Raw genomic sequence first — 22,327 nt, 5'->3', positions numbered from 1 at the left:
TTGAAGGTGATAATTTATGGGCACTATGTCATGGTCACTTGGTCCTTTATATATTTGGTGGCTTATATGAACTGAGAAATCAATTCTAATATTGCTACTGACTTGTTGCATTTGGCAATTAGTGTGTTAGACAGAAATGTAAGCTATTTAATACTCACCAATTATAATGCTGGCATGTAGCTGTCATTGCTTGCATAAGAAGTTTGTACAGGTTTTTATATAGATCCTTAAATGTACACAGAAATGTGTACTCATGCTATCAAAATACAGAGATACCTACATAATGTAACAAATACTGTGAAGCTTGTAATTCTTGTTATTTACAGGAGAAGATGACCGATTATCTATCACAATTTTCCACTGAGAATGTGTAGTAGTCGTGTTCTGAAACTTCTCAGCCTGCTCAGGTTATTCTTGTATCTTATTCTCAGTCAGAATTATAATCTGTTAATTTATCACACCTTTTTATAAATTGCATTTGGAAATTAATTTGCATTATTAGATTCTGATTTTCTGCTTTTTTTTAGATTACAAAAAGGGAGCCATGGTAAGCAGGGCTGCATTTCAGCCAGGCAGCTCAAAAATACAGCGATACAAAAGCAAGAAGCATTGCAATTTACTGTGGAACTAAGGAAAAAACCCCAAACTCTCAGAAGATTTCATTGTCCCCTTATACTGCCATGCTTGTCTGTATGTGTACATTATGAGGCAGTAATTGTATTTAGAATTTAGAACAGAAAAATACAATTTAAAGAATCCAGATTGGTAATGGTAGGAGTTGAAATGCAGATTAGTTAAGTGTGAACCTCAGTAACGTAAGCAGGCATGAACAAGCTTATAGAGCAGCGATTTTATTTTCAGTAGTTTATTGGCATAAACACATTAGCAAAAAGTCACACAGGGATTCTTTTTTCTTTGCCATCTATCAGTATGTCAACGCTCACAAGCATACCAGTGGCAGCAAGATGACCAGCAGCAGGCTGTGTTGGGTTAGACCTAACAGGTTGGGCTTTTCCTGCAGTGGAGAATGTGGTCAGGTATAGAATGAAGTGTTTGTCGTGGCTGGTGTAACTGTGCCAGCAAAAGTCCTGCCATGCAATTTCAGGTGCTGGCAGGTTTTTTTTTTTGCCATTTCACTGATAAAAATTGCATCCACATAAGCAACATTTTATCAGTACTGTAGAGATCTCATGTTCCTTGGGCAGCACTCCCTTTGAGGACAATTTTGGGTGCTGAATTTATCAACTATACACTGTAATCTGAGTAGCAGTTGCAGAACCTGTCTCCCATCTGGCTCTAAAGGCTAGGCTAAGATTTCAGTAGGTAAACACCTGATGCTGTTGTTGCTTACATTGGTATTAATGAGTAACAGGGAATGCCAACAGCAGTCATGTGCCATTAAATGTAGCAGGGTTGTACCAGTGCCAGGTCAAACTGAGTGAGATCATGATCAAGTCCTTGAAGCTGCTGTGCCTGGATTGGGAAATCAGTCTGGGCCAAGGCAATAAAGAGATTGGATCTGGCTGAGCTTAGGCTCTGCAGTGGAATTGTCTTACCTGGGAGCAACCTGGGAAAGCTCCCCAGCCTGGTCAGTGGGGGTCAGGGGACACTGGGGAGCACACCCTAAACAGCATACTTGAAAGTGGCACCTAGAGCTGAGCTGAGTTACCTAACAAGAGCTGCTAAATGCAATGAGGGGCAGGTATCCAAGCCAGCTGGAAAGCACCCTGTGAGGAAGCTGCACCTTGCTGGAGTGGGAGATGGGGACCAAGCAGGGTACTCCACAGGTCTGGGAAACCATCTACATCTACCTGCAATCAGATTTGGCACCTGATTCCTGCCCATAGTGCTCTGTAGGCTTGGCTGACACTCTTGTTTTAGTGCTCAACTTGATTGCCTGAACATAAGCACCTAGTGCTGCTGGAGGTGCTCTGACTGGTTCCCCCTCCATGGGCTGCTTCTGGATGTCCCAGGCCTTGTGTAGGTCCTATGCCATACTAGCGTGATTCATGGTACATGGAGATATTTTTGAGCACTTAAGACATTTGAAATGGTCCTGTGTGCCTATGTTCAGGCATCAAAATTTCACCCTAGATTTCTACAGGCTAAAATGACAGTTTTAACATCTAGCTAGCATGCAGACACCTCCACTGCAGACATCAAAACTTAGACATGGGAATCTGGAGCTGAATCTGCACTCTAAGAGAAACACAGTAAATGGGAACAATGGCAAATAAAAGTGTAAACTGGATCAAAATGAGTGTTCATTTGAAATGGCTGTATTTGTAGATATACTACTGTCAGGAAAAAGGAAAGTGATTGAAATGCAACAATTTAACTAATACTCTGTCATAGGGATTTGCCACGATACAATGAATTCATTTGCATCAGTATAAATAAGTAGAGCTGTTTGTGTTTACAGTCTTAAAAAAAAATATCTAACTGATGATGCAGCCTGAAGGACAAGATAAATAATCTTGATTGCTAGCATTGGTGATCCTGTGCTGTCACCAGACTAACAGGTGTGAAATTCAGAAAATCAAATGTGGGTACAGCTTAGACCTTTACTTTTCAGAAGTCTTGGCATATGTTGAAATTTTTGACCAATGCTTATAGTGCATGAGTCAGGGCATGCTGTTTTGATTTTCAACCTATATGAAGTGTCATGTGCATCTCTACTTGTGTCTGTAGATGTTAGCAATGATAATTGTGTGGCATTAACCCCTTTTCACTTGTATAGAGGATTAATCAAGAGAAGGTAATTTGAGGTCAGTGGCACTGCACCAGTATAAAGCCTGTGATAAGTGGAACAGAATTATTTCCGTAGAATTGTTTGATTGGTGTCAAGAATTGCAGTTATGCTTAAGTGACTGCAGTACTGGAGCCTGTGAGTTGTGTGGTGGGTATTTTATTCTTACTAGTAAGTGGCTACTTGATAAAGTCCTGCTTGAGTAGGCCACTTAGAGGAATGTGAAGTTATTAGTCTGTTTTTCCCTGATTTTTGCTATGAGAGGATTTTTTTTTCTGTTTTGTTATTATTCTTCAATGCAGTTTATAGATCCAAGCCTAAAAGCACATGTCCTTCAGCACTGCTTATTGCACAGCAGCGATTAATCTGGCTGTCATTTGGATCACTACTGTAGGTGGAGTGCTGCAGAAGGAAAGCAGTCCTCTCTTTGCAAATGTTATTGCTCAAGATAAGGGTGTAAAAAGCAGATTAGGAGATGACATGTGACGTGTCCTTCCTTCAGTCTAAAAGTACGAGATCATGGGATGAACTTTGCCTGACTGGTCACACAGAGAGCGTTATCACTTTTGTAGCTCTTGCGGAGAAGTCTTTGCAAAACAAAAACATGAAATGGCTCTCATGAACTCCTTTCTCAGTCACTGCATTTGTGGAGACCCTTTACCTGTGTCTGATTCTGAGGTAAGAATCTTATTTAACCGGTAATTTTGCTGCTCTGACCTCGCAGGGGCTGTGTTTAAGAGACAGCTTTGTTGAAGTTATGTCAGTGTACCAGCCAGAGAGTTACTTTGTGTGGAATTGCTTGTGCTGTTGAAACTGGTGCTGAGCTAAGATCCACTGAGAAAATCAGGCATGCTTCAGTGACAGGTGTGATGCCATAGAACTCAGAATTTATGCAAGTGGTCTATTTAGAATAAGTCTCATGCTGTAAGTGAAATAATTTGATGTAGAGCAGTGTATGACATTGGTAATTTTTAATACCTTAATTGCAGTAATCATGTGGACATGCTGACTGTTTAATAACTCTGCCTACTTGCTGAAGTGCTATGATACAGTGAAATTTGTCTTAAGCTGTCTTTCAAACAAAAAGCAAAATCTGTTCACTGTATCATGTGACTTGGTTGTACCAACCTGTTTGAAAATGGTAGGTGGAGAAGAAGAGGGTGACAGGACAATAGTTCTCTTTCACAGGCGTCATTGTGAAAAGCTGATTCCTGGCTGCATATTTACTTTGAATATGCAATACCTGAAATGCCTTCATCTGGTCTGAAACAGATGAACAAAATGTAGTCAGAGACAGACAAAATGATGCCTTTCAATTTTGGAGTACTTATATTTTGAACACGGTCAGGAATGCACTTGGGTAGTCTAAAGAAGTAGGCTGACTTATCTGAAAAAGGAAGTCAGAATTAGTTCATAATTTGTATGAGAACTTCGGGCATGGTTCACTTGCTCAGCAGTGTTTTGGGTAGTTTATCATTCACGCCATCAGACGTTCACCCCAGCTGCTATCCAGCTCAGAAACAGCCATCTTACTTTCTCTGTTTCTTTCAGGAAAAGATTGAGCATTTGGAAAATTGAGGGGAAAGTTAATAGAAAATTTTATGGGTTTTTTATTTTAATTTTATTTTTGCCACAAAAACTGCAGGGGTTTTGCTTGAAAAGTTTGCAGCAGTATTACTCCAAGTGTATTGAAATCCCTAAGAATATTCTAACAAGTACTTCAGTTGAGATTATTTTTTCAAACTTTTAGTACCAGTGCAATTATGATACCTGTAGGCATTAACCTCTGTGAGCCACATGTGCTGTTAAATAGGAACAACATGCAAATTTCCCAAGCTTCCTCTCTAAAAAAAAATCAGTTTTTCCTGTGTTTGTGTTATAATGTATCTCTGGTCCTAGTCTGTAGGCTAGGTTCAGACTATATAGACTAACAAATCCTAGGCTATAACCTGCTTGGGCATATTGAAAATTAGCTTCTCCCTTCTAAACTGGATGAGCTTGCTCACCCAATTCTCACGTGGCTGCACAATCTCTGGATCTGACCCAAGTGAGAGTGTGGGTGTGAGTGGTAGGAGGGGGTGCAACTGCCCATACTGGTATCGACTTACAGTTACCTGGGATCGGCAATCAGTCAAACTGTAGCCTTACTGTTTATTACCGAATAAAGGTAAATCTGAGGAATATCATACAATGGTTTGGGCTGGAAAGGACCTTTGAAGATCTTTTCCTTCCAAGGGCAGGAAATCTTTTGCTAGATCAGGTTGCTCAAAGCTCCATCCATCCTTGAGCTCTTCCAGGGAGGGAGCATCCGCCGGACCTGTTGCAGTAGCTCACCACCCTCATCACAAAAAATTTTCTTCCCAATGTCCAATCTAAACCTACCCTCTATCACTTTAAAGTCGTTACTCCCTGTCCTGTCACTGCAGGCTTTGGTAAAAAGTCCAGACATACAGCATGCCAGTTGTATTATTTTTACTGGTGTTACATGGAGCATCCTACTTGTGCAAAGGAACAAGTCCTGTGAGTGCCAGAGCTGTCTTTCCAAGACATCATTCAGCAAATTCAGTGTTTATGATAGGGTCTGTCTGTACTGCTGAGTTTTAAGTGTTCTTAGTCATGTTTGTTTAGAGATGTTCATGTTTACTCAGCACAAACATCACACCCTTTGCAGAGTTACTCTCTTCCTGATTTGTCAGTTGCATTTGTTGTGCTTCTGGTAACTCCTTCATTTTAGCAATGTTAAGTAGATCTGCTATGTGAAAAACTGACAAATGATTATCTGTCAGAAAATTCTGTGGCTTATTTGACTTGTTCACATTTAAAAAGGTTGTTTCTGATGACCACTGGAAGAGGTCCCCATCCCAGGATGAAGAAAAGGCAGACACACAAAAGATCACACCCAGGAGATGGGGCTCTGGAAGAAGATCTCGGCCCAGACCTCTCTCAGACTATGGTCAAATGTCGATGAGAAGTTTGTCTATACCAGAAGATTCTGTTGCGGTGGAATCTCCGACAGACTGCATGGATGGAGAAAATCAGCCAGGACTGGCTTCCTTCGAGCCTGTGATCCAAAGCAATACAGTAGGCTACCACAGAGGGCGAAAAAGAAGACCCATCTCTGTAATAGGTGGGGTTAATTTCTATGGAAGTGGTCCGGCAGAAGAGATAGAAGGTCTGCTGACACAAGTAAGATAAGAGATGTGCTCTCTGCAAACTGCAAAAGACCCTTTCACTTCCTTGTCTCTATCTTCAGCCTAGAAAATAGAACGGATGCTTCCTTCTCTTCCTTCCCTTTTGTCAAGCTGACATCGTGTACTTACAATTCTGCTTTCCTGGTCACTAATTAATTTGTCGTCTTCTTGTTAAAAAACAAAACAGCACAGAATAAAACTGATGCTGACTTTGGGATAATCTTATTTGTATTGTAAATTAACTTTCTCTTTTCCTTGGAATGGTGGTTATGTCTCACATTGGTATATAAGGGCTTGTTTGTGTGTAATACAGCTGTGTGTTTAGTTTCCTTACAGGGTACAGAGTATGAGGAACAGAGGAATACAAACAAATATGATAATAACCACACATAATTTATAGAACATTTCAATTTTTCCCCAAAGAGGCCTGCTCAGAATTGCTGTGGTGTTGTATGTATTGACATAGCAAGGATACTTAAAAAGAGTAAAGATACTGCTTTAATAAATTGAGAAATTAATGAAATAAAGAATCTAAAGAAAACTGACAATATTAATAAAATATTGATACTAAATTGACCTGATGGAATGAATTTAGGCAGACTGTAAGAAAATATCGTGTGGTTGATCTAGTACTTGAGCACTGCCTACATACTTATTTTCCATCTCTGTTGGCTTAGGTGAGAGAGTGAGAAATAAAAAACTTCTGAAAGACAAAATTAGCTCCTTTTTCACTGGAGGTAGGCCTGAGTGCATGCAATGTGCAGAGGAACTTACACGTTGGTAGTGGTGACCCTTTCTTGCAGTTGGTTACAGAGCTTTAGTCTTACAGGCCTTTGCAGCACTGCACTGATCAGGAGTTTCCCACTTTCCAGAAAAGCTGCAGGACTTCTGCTAAAGCAATTGTCCAGCTGATAAAGCAATAGAAAAAAGTACTAGTATTTATATCCTCAAAAAATGTGATTCTAGTGGTTATTAATGGATTTTGAATGCTCTCAATCCTTCTCGTGCCACTTAATCTCCGGCTGGGAAGTTTAGTGGTACTCCCCTGACTGAAATTCAATGCTGAAACAATGGCAGAATTTTCAGTCTCCTGTGAAAAGCAATTTTTAATGTGAATATTTTTCTTCTATATTGCATTTTTTTCTTCTTTGTAATTCCCTGAAGAAAAAATACATCTTGAAGCAAAACTCCCAGCTGAAACCAATGAAACAGCCAAAGGCTATAGTTTCAAACCCTATATAACTGGAACATTGTAAAATTAATTTTATCACTGCTTAGCTTGGAGTTAAAAAAAAGAACAGTAGATGGATTTCAAAAGTTAGTAAGTATTGGCAACACAAATAATCCTTGCTGTACCATGTAAGAGACTTAACACTCTCCAAGCCCTTCATTTACTGCTGAAAACAAGTTGATCTCTCTTCAAACCTTGCTTGCATCAGTTTATAAATGGAGGAGCATGCATCAGAGCAGCTATTTGAGTTGACTCTGCAGCTGCTGCGAGGGCTGGCTGAGGTTAAATGGGCATATTGCTGGTCACTATGGACAACAGCAAAACTGTGGAACATTCCCAGGCCCAGGCCTGCCACTGAGTAACAGCACATCCTTGTCTGCCCAGGGAAGGGATCTGGACCAAAGCTTTACAAGAAAATGTTCATTGCCCAGAAATAGCTTTGTTGCTTAATCAGGCAGGTATTCGAATGTAGTAATTGCCATCACTTCTGTTATCTACTTGGTCCAATCTATTGGACTTACTCTTTGTGGTGTTACTCAGTGATGAGATCCTGGTACATTGCTAAAGTATTAAGGAAATAAGATTTGAAGATGAGGTTGTAGTTAAATCACATTCAATATACACTGAAGTATTTTGGCAATCACATTAGAAAGTAAATTTGTAGATGGAATGTAAAAAGGATTTGTGAAGCAGGAATACATGTGCTAGAAGTATTTTATGTGAGGCCTTCAAAGACTGATCTTCACATTGGTGATTTATTTTCTTAGAGCATTTAAAATCCTACAGAAACACTGTTTGAAAAATATAATGCTCATTCCTTCTTCATTGTATTTTGTTTTGGTCTGACAGCTTAGGTGTGAGAAAATGTTTTCAAACAATATATATATCGCTGGTTTCGTAATGGTGTCAAGAGATAGCTCATTAAAAAACCATCCCTGATGTTTCAGAGTACTTGATGGAAGGGCCTGTGAACAGTAATAACTAAACTGAAAGATAAGACAAGATCTAAGATAAGTTTCTCTGAAGCTCATGTGCTGAGGTCTGGCTGGTTTATGTTGCATGTTTATGCAAGGTCATTCAGCCTGGCTAATGTGGAGTAGTTCAGGGATGACATGAAGTTAGACTCGGTTTGCATATAAAACAAGGGTTTGTTCTCTAATCATAATTAAGCAAATGAATGATTTAACTAAAGAAAATGTCTTCTCGGTAAAGTTAGAGTCAACTTAATATTACCTGTTTTTACTGAGACTCCTGGGAACTGCAGAACAGGGGAGCATTTAGACAATTATTTTTGTCTTGTAAAATATGTTTATTTTACTTGAAACAATACATTTATTTGAAGACAGCAAGTGTCCCAGGAAATGGACCCAACTTGCAGCTGTAGTATTTCTGGTCATTCTTTTTGTCTTGGCTTTCCCCTCAGATGTGTATTTACAACACCAACCAGCACTGCACAGGCTGTTCCTAAAGCAGTTAGGTCCGAGAGCATTTGGGCATCCAGTATTGCAAGTTGAAAATTATAGACTGTTTCTGATCTTAGCAGAAGGCTCAGGAGTTTTTAATGTAACAGAGAACTGTAACACTGTGGTGCTGGTGGACATGGTATGTAGTGGTTTGAGCAATGGGGGGTTTTGCTGCCCCTGCAATTAGTTTGACTATCTGAAGAAACTGCTCAGTTGGACTTGCTGTTAGTCCTACTAATACTGGCTTTTCCTGTTTTCCCTGTAGCCTGCAACTCGGCCACCTGTTCCAGCACACCAAGTACCCCCTTACAAAGCTGTTTCCGCCAGGTTCCGGCCGCTCACCTTTTCACAAAGTACCCCCATCGGCCTGGACCGGGTTGGACGAAGGCGGCAGATGAGAACATCTAACGGTAAGATGGACAAGTCTTTTTGAACTTTCTAGATCTCAATTTCATACTCCATCTTGGTCAGGAAGTAGATTATCGAGTGGAACACAAAAGGTTGCAAACGCACTCAGTGACAAAGTGGAACCCAGCTAAGTACCTTTGTTTTGTCAGTTTCCCGTTAGTAGCTGTTGTGTTCACGTAAAACTTGTTTCTCGCTTCTACTATTTGACACTGCTATGGTTTATTCTTCTGTACTACTTAACGCTCCTGTATTTTGCACTGTCTGTTTATACACATGCCTGAAGATAATAGAATATGAAGAAAGTAAGATACAATTTCATTTTCTGTTTGCCATGCATACAGCTTAGCTGTCTTGACAGGCAAGCCTTAAATAATTAAGCAACTTGTTTCCCAGAACTGCATGCAGTTGCATACTCGGTGGTGAGTGTAACCCAACCAGGGTTGTGGCACATGATGGATAGGTTCTTGGAAAGATTGTCTTTTTGGAACATTACCCTTCATCAGTCTCTGATGTCCTCCATGTGTTTTTTTGCTGTAATTGTTTACTATTAGCATGCACCCCTCTCTTGTGTTAATAGAAAGTAATAGCTAGTATTAGTGGAATGTTTCCTGGCAAGTGGGACCAGAAGAACCTGGGTTAATATTGTTTGTGTTCTTTCACACCTCTGTGAACATAATCTGAACAGTTGTTCACGTTTCAGTGGTCAGGGACCAGAAATAAAAGCAGAATTTTCACTTCATATCCTTCACTGTTAATAGTGAGCAAAACACTACTGGGAACCTTCACTCTGCCTCTGTGTGGAAAAAGTAAGGATGTCTGGATCAGGGCTTATTGTGACTGAAGTAGGAAACTAACAAATAGAATTTTTGGTGTTTATTAAAATTACACATAGATTTACTAGCCAATACTTGTTTTTTATGGTTCTAAACTGAGTTGTAGCTGCAATGATGTCCAAATTCCGCTCAAAAAAATCCCTCAACTCCCTCAGTTTATGTAAGAAGCTGCTAAAATTGCATTTTCTGGTCTTCAGTAGAGCATGATAATTCTTTTCAGAAAGTGCTCTCCAAGGAACAGACTCGAGAATTTCTAACCGTAGCAATGAGATACATTTTATACAGTGTATTTGTATTTTCCTTTTAATTTATATTGTAGTGAAATATTGGGAACTACTTTAATACCCATGCCCAGAGGGTGTCCTTGCTATATGTATCTCAGTCTACCTTATGATTCAGATTACACATTGAGGTAAATTAGCCATCTAAAGCTGTGACCCATGTTGAGGTGATGTGGTAGCTCAGTCCCTGATTCCAGAAACACCACTTACAGAAAAACAATTTTACCATGAGCTAGTTTTGAAAAACAGGAGGCACTTTAAGTATTGTGGACTGGGAATTATTCTTCTGGTTTTTATTTGTCCTTTCCATTTAATGTTTGGAAACCACATGAAACAATATTAGTCACCTAGACAACTGCCTGAGAATATTATCTTTCCAGCTATTTAGCTTTTGAATAACTGGTCTTCTAAACATAAACATCAGGATGACAAATACACAAAGCAAGATATCTGCCACTTTTCATGACCATGAAGCTGAAGCAATATTGATTATGCTAGATGTAACTTTTATGACCCATTACAATAAACATAGAAGTCGAGCAGGAAAAGCTGAAATCAAAGCTTTAAGGCAAGTTGGGAATATTGTGGACTTTGCACTTAGAGAGCAGTTGCAAAGATTTGTTAAGAAGCTCCAGCAGAAAATAATAAAGTGACCGGTGTCATATATTCTGATCTTTTTCCTTTCTCTCTTATATTCACAAGGCATTTCCTTGTCTTTGAACATGTGAGAGTTTTTTGTTTGCCTATGTACAGTGAAATTTGAAAGCACAAAAGCCCTTTATTATAGAAAGAAATTCTAAACCCAAGCCCTGAAAACCAGAGGTATCTTATTTTAGTTACTTGGTAAAGCCAAATACACAGCATGTCTGCTTTTATAACAAGGGGAGGTAAAACTGGAGGTGTAAAATTTTAGAAAAACAGCTGGTACATGACAAAAAAAATCATCACACTCTAGAAGGCAGATCAACAACCAGGACAACATACAAGGGAAACTTCCCTGAAGACTTAATGTTACTTTTGTGCTTAAAGGGTTACAAGTTTTTAATTATATTAAAGAGATTACCTATTTATCACAGTAGAGCAATTTTTTAAAGTGTCTTAAAAAACTAACCCATCCATTTTGCACATTGTGGTGTGGGACTTGATTTTGGCTAAACTAAGTGGTGAACTCCTTTAGATAGTCTCAGCTTTCAGCAGGTGGGATGGGATTCAGCTCATGTTTAAGTCACCTAAATTTAGTCTAAATGTAGGTACCCACATAAGAGTTACCCATTAGAACACCTGCTACAGACAGTGAAGGCATGATTCAGTTACCCACCCCAAGGTCCAGTGCTGTGTGGGGTATGTGAGCATCTGCCTGCAGCTGGCAGATCTGACAGCTGGTGCATCAGATGAAGCATCTAGGCAGTCCTGAGTACTCCAGAGTGGAGGTGATAGTTGTGGGTGGGTGCCAGGGAGAGTCTGATGGACAGGAGGCATGCACTGGAGGGAGGTAAAATTGAAACTGTCAGGTAGAAGAAGCTAAAAGACCAGGAGCCCAAGGGTAAAGTTGTCCCAAGTGCTGCCATTAGGACAGTGTCAGACTGAGAGACCTTTTTACCTCCAGACACATTCATGCAGAAAGTTCTATTAAAAAGAGGGTGATTAAGATTATTTATAAACTGAGGAATGTTTGAAATAAAAAGATGCTTTGTTTTCTAAACCAAAACACAAGTAGGCTGCTAAGATGCAAATCAAAGATTGTGGAGTAGTGTCTAAACAAAGAATTAGGAGGAAGCTAGCCAGGTGAAATAATACACAGTATAGGAGAGTGTACCCTTCACAGCTGATGTCAATGCATTCTCAGATGAAGGATGAGGCAGAATCTGACAGAACTTAAGCAGGAAATATTCAGGAACAGTTGGACAAACATTTAAATGGGATTTAGAAAAACAGGCAACCCTGCCAGTAGTAGTGAAAGTTTAAAAAGTGAGCTGGAGAAATAAAAATATTTTTAAAGAAGCTAGATGGCACATGTAAAACATTTGGTTGAAGGAAGATCGTCAGTGGAGCATAACCAGCATATTCTATCACCATTGTGCAAGCTGTATAGGAATTACAGAAAAGACTGTACCAGTGAAAGAGGTTCTTGAATGTATTAAAGACTAACTAAGAGCCAAATCAGATAAAAAAATTGACTGGATCACAAGTGTCACAGGATATGGGGACTAGAATGCCATGTCTAAACAGCAAAAAAGTATCATGACAGGATTAAATTTTGAACCACTTAAAATCACCAGGATGGTGATAGTAACTGTGACAAATCAAAGAGAAGTTTCAAGGGCAGCAAGCAGAGTCATTATAAGGAGTCTTAAATTGCCATTGTGTGGGTTAAGCATTGTTAGGGGGAACAGTGCTATGGTTTTTAGGTGTACCATAAATTAATCCTTGGTGCAGCTAATCAGGAGATCTACAGGCGGGGAAACAACTCTAGAACCATTCCTGAGGTATGTGCAGCATCACACATTAACAACTGTTTTGTAAGGATGGGATGTCTCTCATCTGACTCTACAGCCTTCTAAGCTTAACTAGGAGACCTTGACTGGAAGACATGGATAATTTAGGATGCTATTCATTGACCAAATACAGACAGAATCTTGCCCTCTATGTCCATAATGCTCTCTGAGCAAGTATCCTTGCAGGGGTGAGAAGACTGAAAAAAATCCAGTAGAGTATTAAAATTTAAAAGAGGGAAAGTAAATAAAAGCAAATTCCTTCATGTAACAAAGGTATTTAAAGGAGCAAAAAAATATGTTGAATGCTTGCAGGCAGCACAAAGGGTGATCAAGGACAACATATTAGATGTTTAGAGCAAATTCCATGTCACTTGTCAAAACAGAATTTAGAAACACCAGAAAAGGTTCTGTCATTAAATATAGGGGGAAAAGAATCTATCAGGGGGAAAAAAAAAAAAAAAAGAAAAAGGCATCCCTCAGATTGCTAAATTGTATCCAAACAGAAAAAAAAATAACCCGTTGTCAATTTTGATGAAAAGCTACAGCATATCTAAAACTGATGTCCTTTTTAAAAAAGATGAGTACCTGGTAGACTGCCAGACAGTTTGTAGGCATTGTAAGGGACTGAGTAATAAAACCTGAGCTCAAATTAGATAAGGATCTGTGTCAAAATGTCAGTAAAAGTTTTAGTGTAACAAGATGAATAGTAACAAATTGCAGGAACCAAGACTTCTAAAGGAGGTTCCTGGAATGCATTGATGACAATTTCCTTCTCCAGCTGGTTGAGAAGCCAGTGAGGAAAGGCACTAATGCTGGACCTTGTTCTCACTAACAAGGAAGGGCTGGTGGGGAATGGGAAACCGAAGGGCAGCCTTGGCTGCAGTGACCACAAAATGGGAGAGTTCAGGCTCTTTAGGGCAACAAGGAGGGTAAGCAGCAAGCTCACTACCCTGGACTTCAAAAGAGCAGGTTTTGGCCTCTTCAGAGATCTGCCAGGGGGAGTTACAATGGGATAAAGCCCTGGAGGGGAGAGGGGCCCAAGAAAGCTGGTCAATATTTAGGGATGACTTCCTCCAAGCCCAGGAGTGGTGTGTCCCAACAAAGAGGAAGGCAGGCAAAACTGCCAGGTGGTCTGCATGGATGAAAAAGGTGCTCCTGGACACTCTTTGATGCAAAAAGGAGGCCTACAGAAGGTGGACAGAATGACAGGCATCCTGGGAGGTTGTCTGAGTAGCCAGAGACCAGGTCAGGAAAGCAAAAGCCCAGGCAGAATTAAATCTAGGGACATCAAGGAAAACAAGAAAACCTTTTATAGGTATGTCAGTGATAAAATAATGACTAGGGAAGATGTGAGCCCCCTCTGGAAGGAAACAGGGAACCTGTTCACCTGGGATAAGGAGAAGGCTGAGGTACTCAATGATTGTTTTGCCTCAGTCTTCACCAGCAAGGGCTCTTATGACACCACCCAAGTTGCAGAAGGTAAAAGCAGGAACTGGGAAAATGAAAAATGGCCCACTGTAAGTGAAGGTCAGGTTCAAGGCCACATGAAAAATTGGAAGGTGCACCTGATGGGTCCTGTGGGAACTGGTGGACGACGTTGCCAAGCTGCTTTTCATTATATTTAAAAAGTCATGGCAATCTGAAGTTCCCACTGATTGGAAAAGGGGAACATAACCCCCATTTTCAAAAAGGTTAAAAAGGAAGACCCAGGGAACTACAGGCCAGTTAGTCTCACCTCTGTGCCCAACAAGGTCATGGAGCAGATTCTCCAGGAAACTCTACTAAGGCACCTAAAAAACAGGTAGGTGATTGGTGACAGCCAACATGGCTTCACCAAGGGCAATTGTGCCTGGCAAATCTGGTGGTTCTCTATGATAGGGTAACAGCATTGGTGGACAAGGGAAGAGCAAGTGATGTCAGCTACCTGGATTTGTGCAAAGCGTTTGACACTGTTCCCCACAATATCATGGTCTCTAAATTGGGAAGACAGTGATTTGATGAGTGGACCACTTGGTGTCTATGGAGTTGGCTTGATGATTGTACTCAAGGAGTGGAGGTCAGTGATGAGTAGTGCTTGTGAGGGACTGGGGACCAGTGCTGTTTAACATCTTTGTGGGTGACATGCACAGTGGGATTGAGCACACGCTCAGCAAGTTTGCTGATAACACCAAGTTGTGTGGTATGGTTGACACAGTGGAGGGAAGGGATGCCACCCAGAAGGACCTTGACAGGCTTGAGAAGCGAACCAATCTCAGCCTCATCAAGTTCAACAAGGCCAAGTACAAGGTCCTGCACCTGAGTCAGGGCAATCCCAAGCATAAATACAGGCTAGGTGGAAAATGGGTAGAGAGGAGTCCTGAGAAGGACTCGGGAGTGTTGGTTGATAAGGAGCACAATATGAGCTGGCAATGTGCACTTGCAGCCTAGAAAGCCAACCAAATCCTGGGCTACATCCAAAGAAATGTGGCCATCAGGTTAAGGGAGTTGATTCTCACTCTCTGCTTGGCTCTTGTGAAAGTGCACCTGGAGTATTGTGGAGCCCTCAACACAAGAAGAACATGTAACTGTTAGAGCAGGTCCAGAGGAGGGCCAGGAGGATGATCAAAGGGCTGGAGAACCCCTCCTAGACAGGCTCAGAGAGTTGTGGTTGTTCATCCTGGAGAAGAGAAGGCTGAAAGAAGACTTTATAGTATTGAAAGGGGCCTGCAGGAGAGTGGGAGAAGGACTTTTTACAATGGCATTTAGGATAGGACAGAATCACAGAACTGCCTAGATTGGAACAGACCTTTAAGATCATTGAATCCAATCATTAACATAACAATGACAAGTCCTTGACTAAACCATATCCCTAGGCACTGGGTCTACAGGACTCTTCATCAAGTGATGGGCACTCCACCACTGCCCTGGGCAAGCCGTTCCAAAGCCTGATATCCCTTACAGTAATGAAATTCTTCCTAATGTCCAATCTAAATCTCCATTTCTACTTGTCCTATCACTTCTTACTTGGCTGAACAGACCAACCTCCAGCTCTCTACAATGTCCTTTCAGGCAGCTGTAGAGAACAGTAAGGTCTCCCCTCAGCCTTCTTTTCTCCAGACTGAACAACCCCAGTTCTTTCAGCCACTCCTCATAAGACTTGTTCTCCAGACCCTTTACCAGCTTTGTTGCCCTTCTCTGGACATGCTCCAGCAACTCAATGTCCTTCCTATAGTGAGCAGCCCAAAACTGAACACAGTGTTCAAGGTGAAGCCTTGGCAGAGCCAAGTACTAGGGCGCAGTCACTTCACTAGTCCTACTAGCCACACTGTTCCTATTACAGACCAGGATGCTGCTGGCCTTCTTGGCCACTTGAGCACACTTCTGGCTCATATTCAGCTGGCTGTTGATCAATAACCCCCGGTCCCTCTCTGCTGAGCAGCTTTCCAGACATTCCTCCCCAAGCCTGTAGCACTGCCAGGAGTTGTTGTGGCCAAAGTGCAAAACCTGGCATTTGGCCTTATTGAAATTTACACTTTGGTCTTGGCCTATCAATCTAGTCTGTCTAGATCCCTCTGCAGAGCCTTCCCTACCCTCACGCAGATCGACACTTCCACCCAGTGTGGTGTCATCTGTAAACTTACTAAGGGTGCACTCCATCCCCTCATTCATAAAGATGTTAAACAGGACTGGCCCCAGTACTGAGCCCTGGGGACCACCACTTGTGACTGCCAACAACTGGATCTAACTCCATTTACCAACACTCTTTGGACCCAGCCATTTTTTAGATCTATCGAAGTTTCCACCCATCCAGACCATGAGCAACCAATTTCTCCAGGAGAATGCTGTGGGAAATGGTGTCAAAGGCTTTAAAGTCCAGATAGACAACATCCACAACCTTTCTCTCATCCACTAAAGAGGTGACCATGTTATAGAAGGAGATCAGGTTAGTCAAGCAGGACCTGCTTTCATAAATCCATGCTGACTGGCCCTGATCACCTGGTTGTCCTGCATGCACTGTGTGATGATATTCAGGATGATCTGCTCCATCAGCTTCCCCAGCACTGAAGTCAAACTCACAGGCCTGTAGTTCCCCAGATCCTACTTCCTTCTTTGCCCCTGGTGCATCTTAACAGCCCACGTGAATGGTCTGCTCCTGCACCTTTAAGACTTCCTTCTTGAAGAGCGTCCAGCCTTCCTGGACTCCTTTGCTCTTCAGGACTGCCTCCCAGGGGACTCTGTCGAGCAGTCTCCTAAACAAGTCAAAGTCTGACCTTTGGAAGTCCCATGTGTCAGTGCTGCACAACTCTCCCCACTCCCCAGCCTCTCTAAGAATAAAGAATTCAATAATTTCATGTTGTGCCCTAACCCTAACCCTAACCCTCCAACCACCACATCATCCAGTCCATCTCTGTTCACAAAGAGCAGGTCCAGCAGGGTGCCTTTCCTGGTAGATTTGTTCATCAGCTGCATAAAAAAGTTATCATTGACACACTCTAGGAACCTCCAGGACTGTTCCCTCTCTGTTGCGTAGTTCTTCCAGCAGACATCTGGGAATTTGAAGTTCCCCACAAGAACAAGGGTGAGTGATCACAAGACTTCACCCAGCTGCTTATAGAAATATTTCATCTGCCTCTCTGTCCTGATTGGGTGGTCTACAACAGACTCCTACAACAGTATCTGCCTTGTTGTCCTTCCCCCTCATTCTGAGCCATTGACACTCAACTGTATTGTCACTATTAGAATGTGCTAAACGTTCCTAACAGTTCCTAACATACAGGGCCACCCCACCACCTCTCTTCGTTTGTCTATCCCTTCTGAAGAGCTTGTAGCCATTGATTGCACCACTGCAGTCATGTGAGAGCTTCTATACCATAGTTTTTCTGTGGCACCATGGCTTCTAGCTTCTTGTGGTGGGTTGAAATTACCCCCCAGAATAAAATTGCCAGGCCAGCTCAGGTGGAAGCAAATGAAGCTGTATTTACAAGCAAAATTACAATCTAGAAATATGAAATGCCATGAATAGGTACAAAATATACAATTTTTACATGTATTTACAATTTATAAACAACACAAGAACTCCCCTGGACAAAACCAGGGAGTTACCAACAGCTTCCCCCTCTCCGCTCCCTTCCGCCACCCTATACAAGGGACAAGAGAAAAGCAGAGAGTAGCTTATTAGTATTTAGCTACAACAAGAACGCAGCCAAGGTCAGCAACAGTCAAGCAAAAGGACCAGCTAGCATCTGCTAGAGTGAAAAGAAGTGGAGAAAGAGGAAAAGTTCATTTATACAACTAACTTTATGTTAGCTTATCAGACTAATGGGACCTTATCATTATTTTCTTGTGCATCCAGCAGTAATTTATTTATGTTCTACTTAATCTGTGGAAAATTTCCTAGACATCAGCCTAACACTCCTCTTGTTTGTTGCCCATGCTATGTGCATTAGTGTAGATGGACTTCAGCCAGGTTAACTTTCCCAGCACTTTTTTGTAGGTGGAAGGCCTAATTCTTCCTACCTGATCATTCTCAGGTGTTTCCATGGTTTCTAACACATCAATAACCTTTGCATCTTTGCTGCTCCACGTATCTCTAGTCTCTACCTCCACTGAGATTACAGAATCACAGAGACTGGAACAGTGGTCCTCACAAGTACCCCATCCTGCAAATACTGGCATGCTTCCTCTGGGCATATCTCTAGCAGGCCCAGTTATATCCCCTTCCCCCTTTCAATCCAGTTTAAAGCTCTTTCAGTGAGTCCTGTTAATTCTTGCCCCAGGATCTTTTTCCCTCTCTGAGACAGGTGTATCCCATCTGTTGCCAGCAGGCCTGGTGTGTTGTATACCAACTTGTGACTGAAAAACCTGAAGTGCTGCCAGTAACATCAGGCTCGGAGCCAGGAATTGACAAAGGGTAATGGCTTCAAACTGGAAGAAGCTAGATCTAGATTAGACATGCTGAAGAAATTCTTCCCTACAAGGGTGGTGAGGTACTGGTACAGGTTGCCCAGAGAAGTTGTGCAGGATCCAACCCTGGAAGAGTTTAAAGGCAAGTTGGATGCAGCTTTAAGCAACCTGGTCTAGTAGGAGGCATCCCTATCTATGGCAGGGGGTTGGAGCTAGACAATCTTTAAGGTCCCTTGCAACCCAAACCATTCTATGATCTCATGATTTAAGAATTGAATTGCTGAGCTACCGCCTCAGCATGGAATTCATTCCTCAAAAATTGCCTCAGTACAAAGAAGGCAGCAGCAATGGGATAACAATTTATAAAGAAGTATCAGGAAGGATCCAGTGAACACCAGACCAGTGAGTCTGATGTAATAAAATGCATCGTATATAAAGAATATATTTAGGACTTGGAGAGAGTAACATCAGCAGACTGGTAGATGATGAAGATTCTATGTGCCCTATGTAGAGGAAAGCTGTGCCCCACAAATGGATTAGGTTTTCTGAAAAAAAATTCTGAGGATATGACTAAGGGGCTTCAATAGATATACAGTAGGTATACTTGGATCTCCAAAAGGCCTCTGTAAAGATCTCTTACAAATATTTCTTAATAGGGGGCTGGGATAAGAGGGAGGATCCTCCCATGCTTAAACAATTGAGTAAGCACTGAGTAAGAGGAGGAAAGCAGTTGGTTTTCTTAAGGAGAGAGCTCCTGAGTGGAATCAGATGTTCAATGTTTTCAGAAATAATGTGGGAAGGGAGGTACAGTACAAAATTATAATTCTTGTTTGTGTGCTAAATTATTCATGGTAGTAAGTGCATAAGCTGCTAGAAAGGAGTTGCAGAAGGAGGTCACAGTACCGAGACACAATGCACTGCACTGGCAGCAGGTGAATTGGGTGCTGATAAATGCAAGATAGTGCATGCATGGAGAAACATGAACCAGTATGCTTGCAGAAGGATGGACTTTGAGCTGGATATTGCCATTCAGGAAGAGACCTCACAATCCTAAAATGTCAGTTCAGTGCATAGTAACAGTCAAAACAGTAAATAAAAGAGTGGGAATTTGTAGGAATAGAATAGAGAACAAAACAGAAAGTCCAATTGTTCCACTGGGGTAGCATGTGGGGGGCATCTCCCCGTTCATTTCCACCTCAAAAAGCATTTTTCACAGGGGACGATACAGAGAAAGACAAAAGGACAAGGAAACTTACTCAGTGCCTGTGTGAGGAATGATTAACCTGGTTAGGGCTCTGCAACTTGAAAAAAAGGCATAATAGGGGAATAGAAGTCTGATTGGCACAGGAAAAATGAACAGATCAGTAGTTATTGTTTCCAATAGTGTAAGAACTAAAGGGCACCAAATGAAATCATCAGATAGCAAGTTCAAAAGAAAAGATAGTTTTCGCAGTCTACAAAGTAATAATAAAAACTAATAAAAAACACTAATTGCTGTACATGACATTTCACATTCTCAAAAGTTTACAGCAATTCAGAAAGTGGTTTGAAAAATTCAGTTCATTAAACTCAGATATATCACTGCTGCCCCAAGAGAGGTTTGACTCTGATTGCAGATAGCTGGAATTTAGGAAAGTGCATCAGAATAAAGCCATTACATGCCTCATCTATTTTTATGTTCCTCTCTGGGCATCTGCTGCTTGGATGCTGTCAGAACAGTGGGTGGGAGGGACCTTTGGTCTACCCCAGGGTATCTACCCAGAGGGATATCTAGAACTAGATTTTTCTCAAAGCAAGTAAACTCTCTGTATTTTTAGTATTTTAGTATGTGCTACCCACAGCCTTTTCAGAGTGCCCTGTGTAGTGGGTAAGCCAGCTCAGTATGCATTTGGGCAGGGTCACTGTGGACTGCCACTACAAAGGACAGCCGGTGCCTCCTCCTGTCCCTGGCTGATCCTGCAAGGAAACAAACCCACCACCAGCTCACCCTAAACGAGTACTTTTGTGGTGGTTCAGTTTGTGGCTGCACAGTTGCTAGAAACGCCTGTGCAGAGGAGAGAGAACAGATCCACCCTCCCTCCCCAGGCAGCATCCCACGGTGGCACTGTGTTAGTCATCAGGCAAAAGCACAAGAGTTCCTCTCTGCAAGAATCAAACCAAATGACTTTTTAAGAGATAGCTTTTAATGTATCATTTGGAAGAACTGTGTGGGGTTTGATCTTATTTTCCTTTGGCAGTTCAGCAGGTTTTGCCATGCAGATATAGGGGTTTAACATAGAGAGCTTGTGCTCTGCCCTGGCTGATTAAAGCATGAAGCCTTCACTTGTGGGTCCCAGGACCACCAGCACTTCAGCATCACTTCTCATTGCTGGTTTGTTTGTTCTTAAAGACTTGTGTCTAGAAAAATGTGTGGGGCTGTGTATAAACATTAGGAAATTTTTTTTCATGGAGAGTGGTCAGGCATTGGAATGGGCTGCCCAGGAAGGTGGTTGAGTTGCCAACCCTGGATGTGTTTAAGGGCTGTTTGGATGTGGTGCTTGGGGATATGGTTTAGGGGTGAACCTTGTAGAGTAGGGTTATCAATTGGACTTGGTGATCCTGAGGGTCCTTTCCAACCTGAACGTTTCTGTGATTCTGTGATTCAGTAGCCTGTTTTTATTGTACTCTCCCAACAAGTATCCTTGCAGCAAGAAATGTTAGGTGTGTTTGGGGATTCAGAAGAGAATTCCTATCAGTCTCCTGTGCAGTGCAGCACAATCCAGAGTTTTGTAGGAAGATGCCATTAATATTGCAGGGCGATGTTTGGCCTTTTCTTCCCTTGTCTGACGCAGTGCTAGGGAAAACCATGTGATTTCAGTGGGTGTTGAGAGGTTGCTGTGTGCAGAAACGCCTCCAGGGCTTTGTGAACACATCTCTGGAGGTTGCAGTCCCAGTTAAAGGACAGGCTCAGCTGAGCAACAGGGTTTGCAGGTAAAGAATAAGCTATAAAGATTATAGAGTTTTCCAAATCCTAAACATAGTGCTTTGTACAAGAGCAGCTTGCAGCAGGCTTTGCACTGTGCTGATGGGAGCAGCTCCTGCCTCTCCTTTCAGTGTAGAAACTGATCCAGCTTCACTGTAGAACCACAAAGATGTAAAGGTGGTAAATACAGGTGGTAAATATTGGCCCATGGTGAATGAATGAGGTTGTACTGGGTCATTCCCAGTTAAAGCTGGACTATTGGCATGCTTTCTTGCTTCATTCCCTATTTTCTGGAGCAACTGAATTAAGTTATTACTTTGAGAAAATGTTTTCATCCTCCCCTCTTTCCTGGGAGCAGTCTGCTGCAGCCTTAACACTTGAGCTGCTTATGCCCTAAATAATGATACAGCATTTGCCTGTGAAGCAAGAGAAGTCTTAATAGCTGTGCAAAAAATACCTTCGTTGTTTGCTTCTACTAGAATTTTAACCAGTATAATGTAACACAGACACACCGATACTCTGAACAGTGTTGTAATACAAGCAACTCCCAGCTCCCATCCAAATAGTCTTTCCCTTTGAATTGCAGCATTTGAATATAGATTGAAATTGCATTAAGCAGCTTTAATGAAAAACAAATGTACTCCTTGGCTTGCTGTGTTCGAGACGCTCAGGCACTTTGGGAGCGGTCTGGGTGGCTGCAGGCACAGCGTGGCCAGGGCCAGGCAGCCAGGTTTTTGTTTCTTTTCTGGAACTTCCTCCCTAAGGGCACCCCATGATGTCAGCAAGCCAGGAGCTGGCGGTGGCCAGGCTGAGCGCACGCTGCTGGCAGTT

General features: G+C 41.8%; 1 protein-coding gene across 2 annotated transcripts in view; it reads left to right on the top strand.

The window, feature by feature from the left end:
- The window catches only part of SPATA13 (spermatogenesis associated 13), a 47,973-nt gene that overhangs the window by 8,484 nt on the left and 17,162 nt on the right, over window positions 1-22,327 (top strand). The window contains exons 2-3 of one of the 2 annotated variants that reach the window (XM_054399909.1): window positions 5,576-5,935; window positions 8,900-9,044. In XM_054399909.1, coding sequence (XP_054255884.1) covers window positions 5,576-5,935; window positions 8,900-9,044 — 505 coding nt within the window. Of the gene's footprint in view, window positions 1-5,575; window positions 5,936-8,899; window positions 9,045-22,327 lie in introns of those variants that run through there. The other variant, XM_054399936.1, reaches the window with a different exon arrangement.

Source organism: Indicator indicator, chromosome 1 (genome assembly GCF_027791375.1).
Source record: "Indicator indicator isolate 239-I01 chromosome 1, UM_Iind_1.1, whole genome shotgun sequence".
Taxonomy (NCBI): domain Eukaryota; kingdom Metazoa; phylum Chordata; class Aves; order Piciformes; family Indicatoridae; genus Indicator; species Indicator indicator.
The sequence above is the reverse complement of the archived record's forward strand: the minus strand, read 5'-3'. Positions and strand labels throughout refer to the sequence as shown.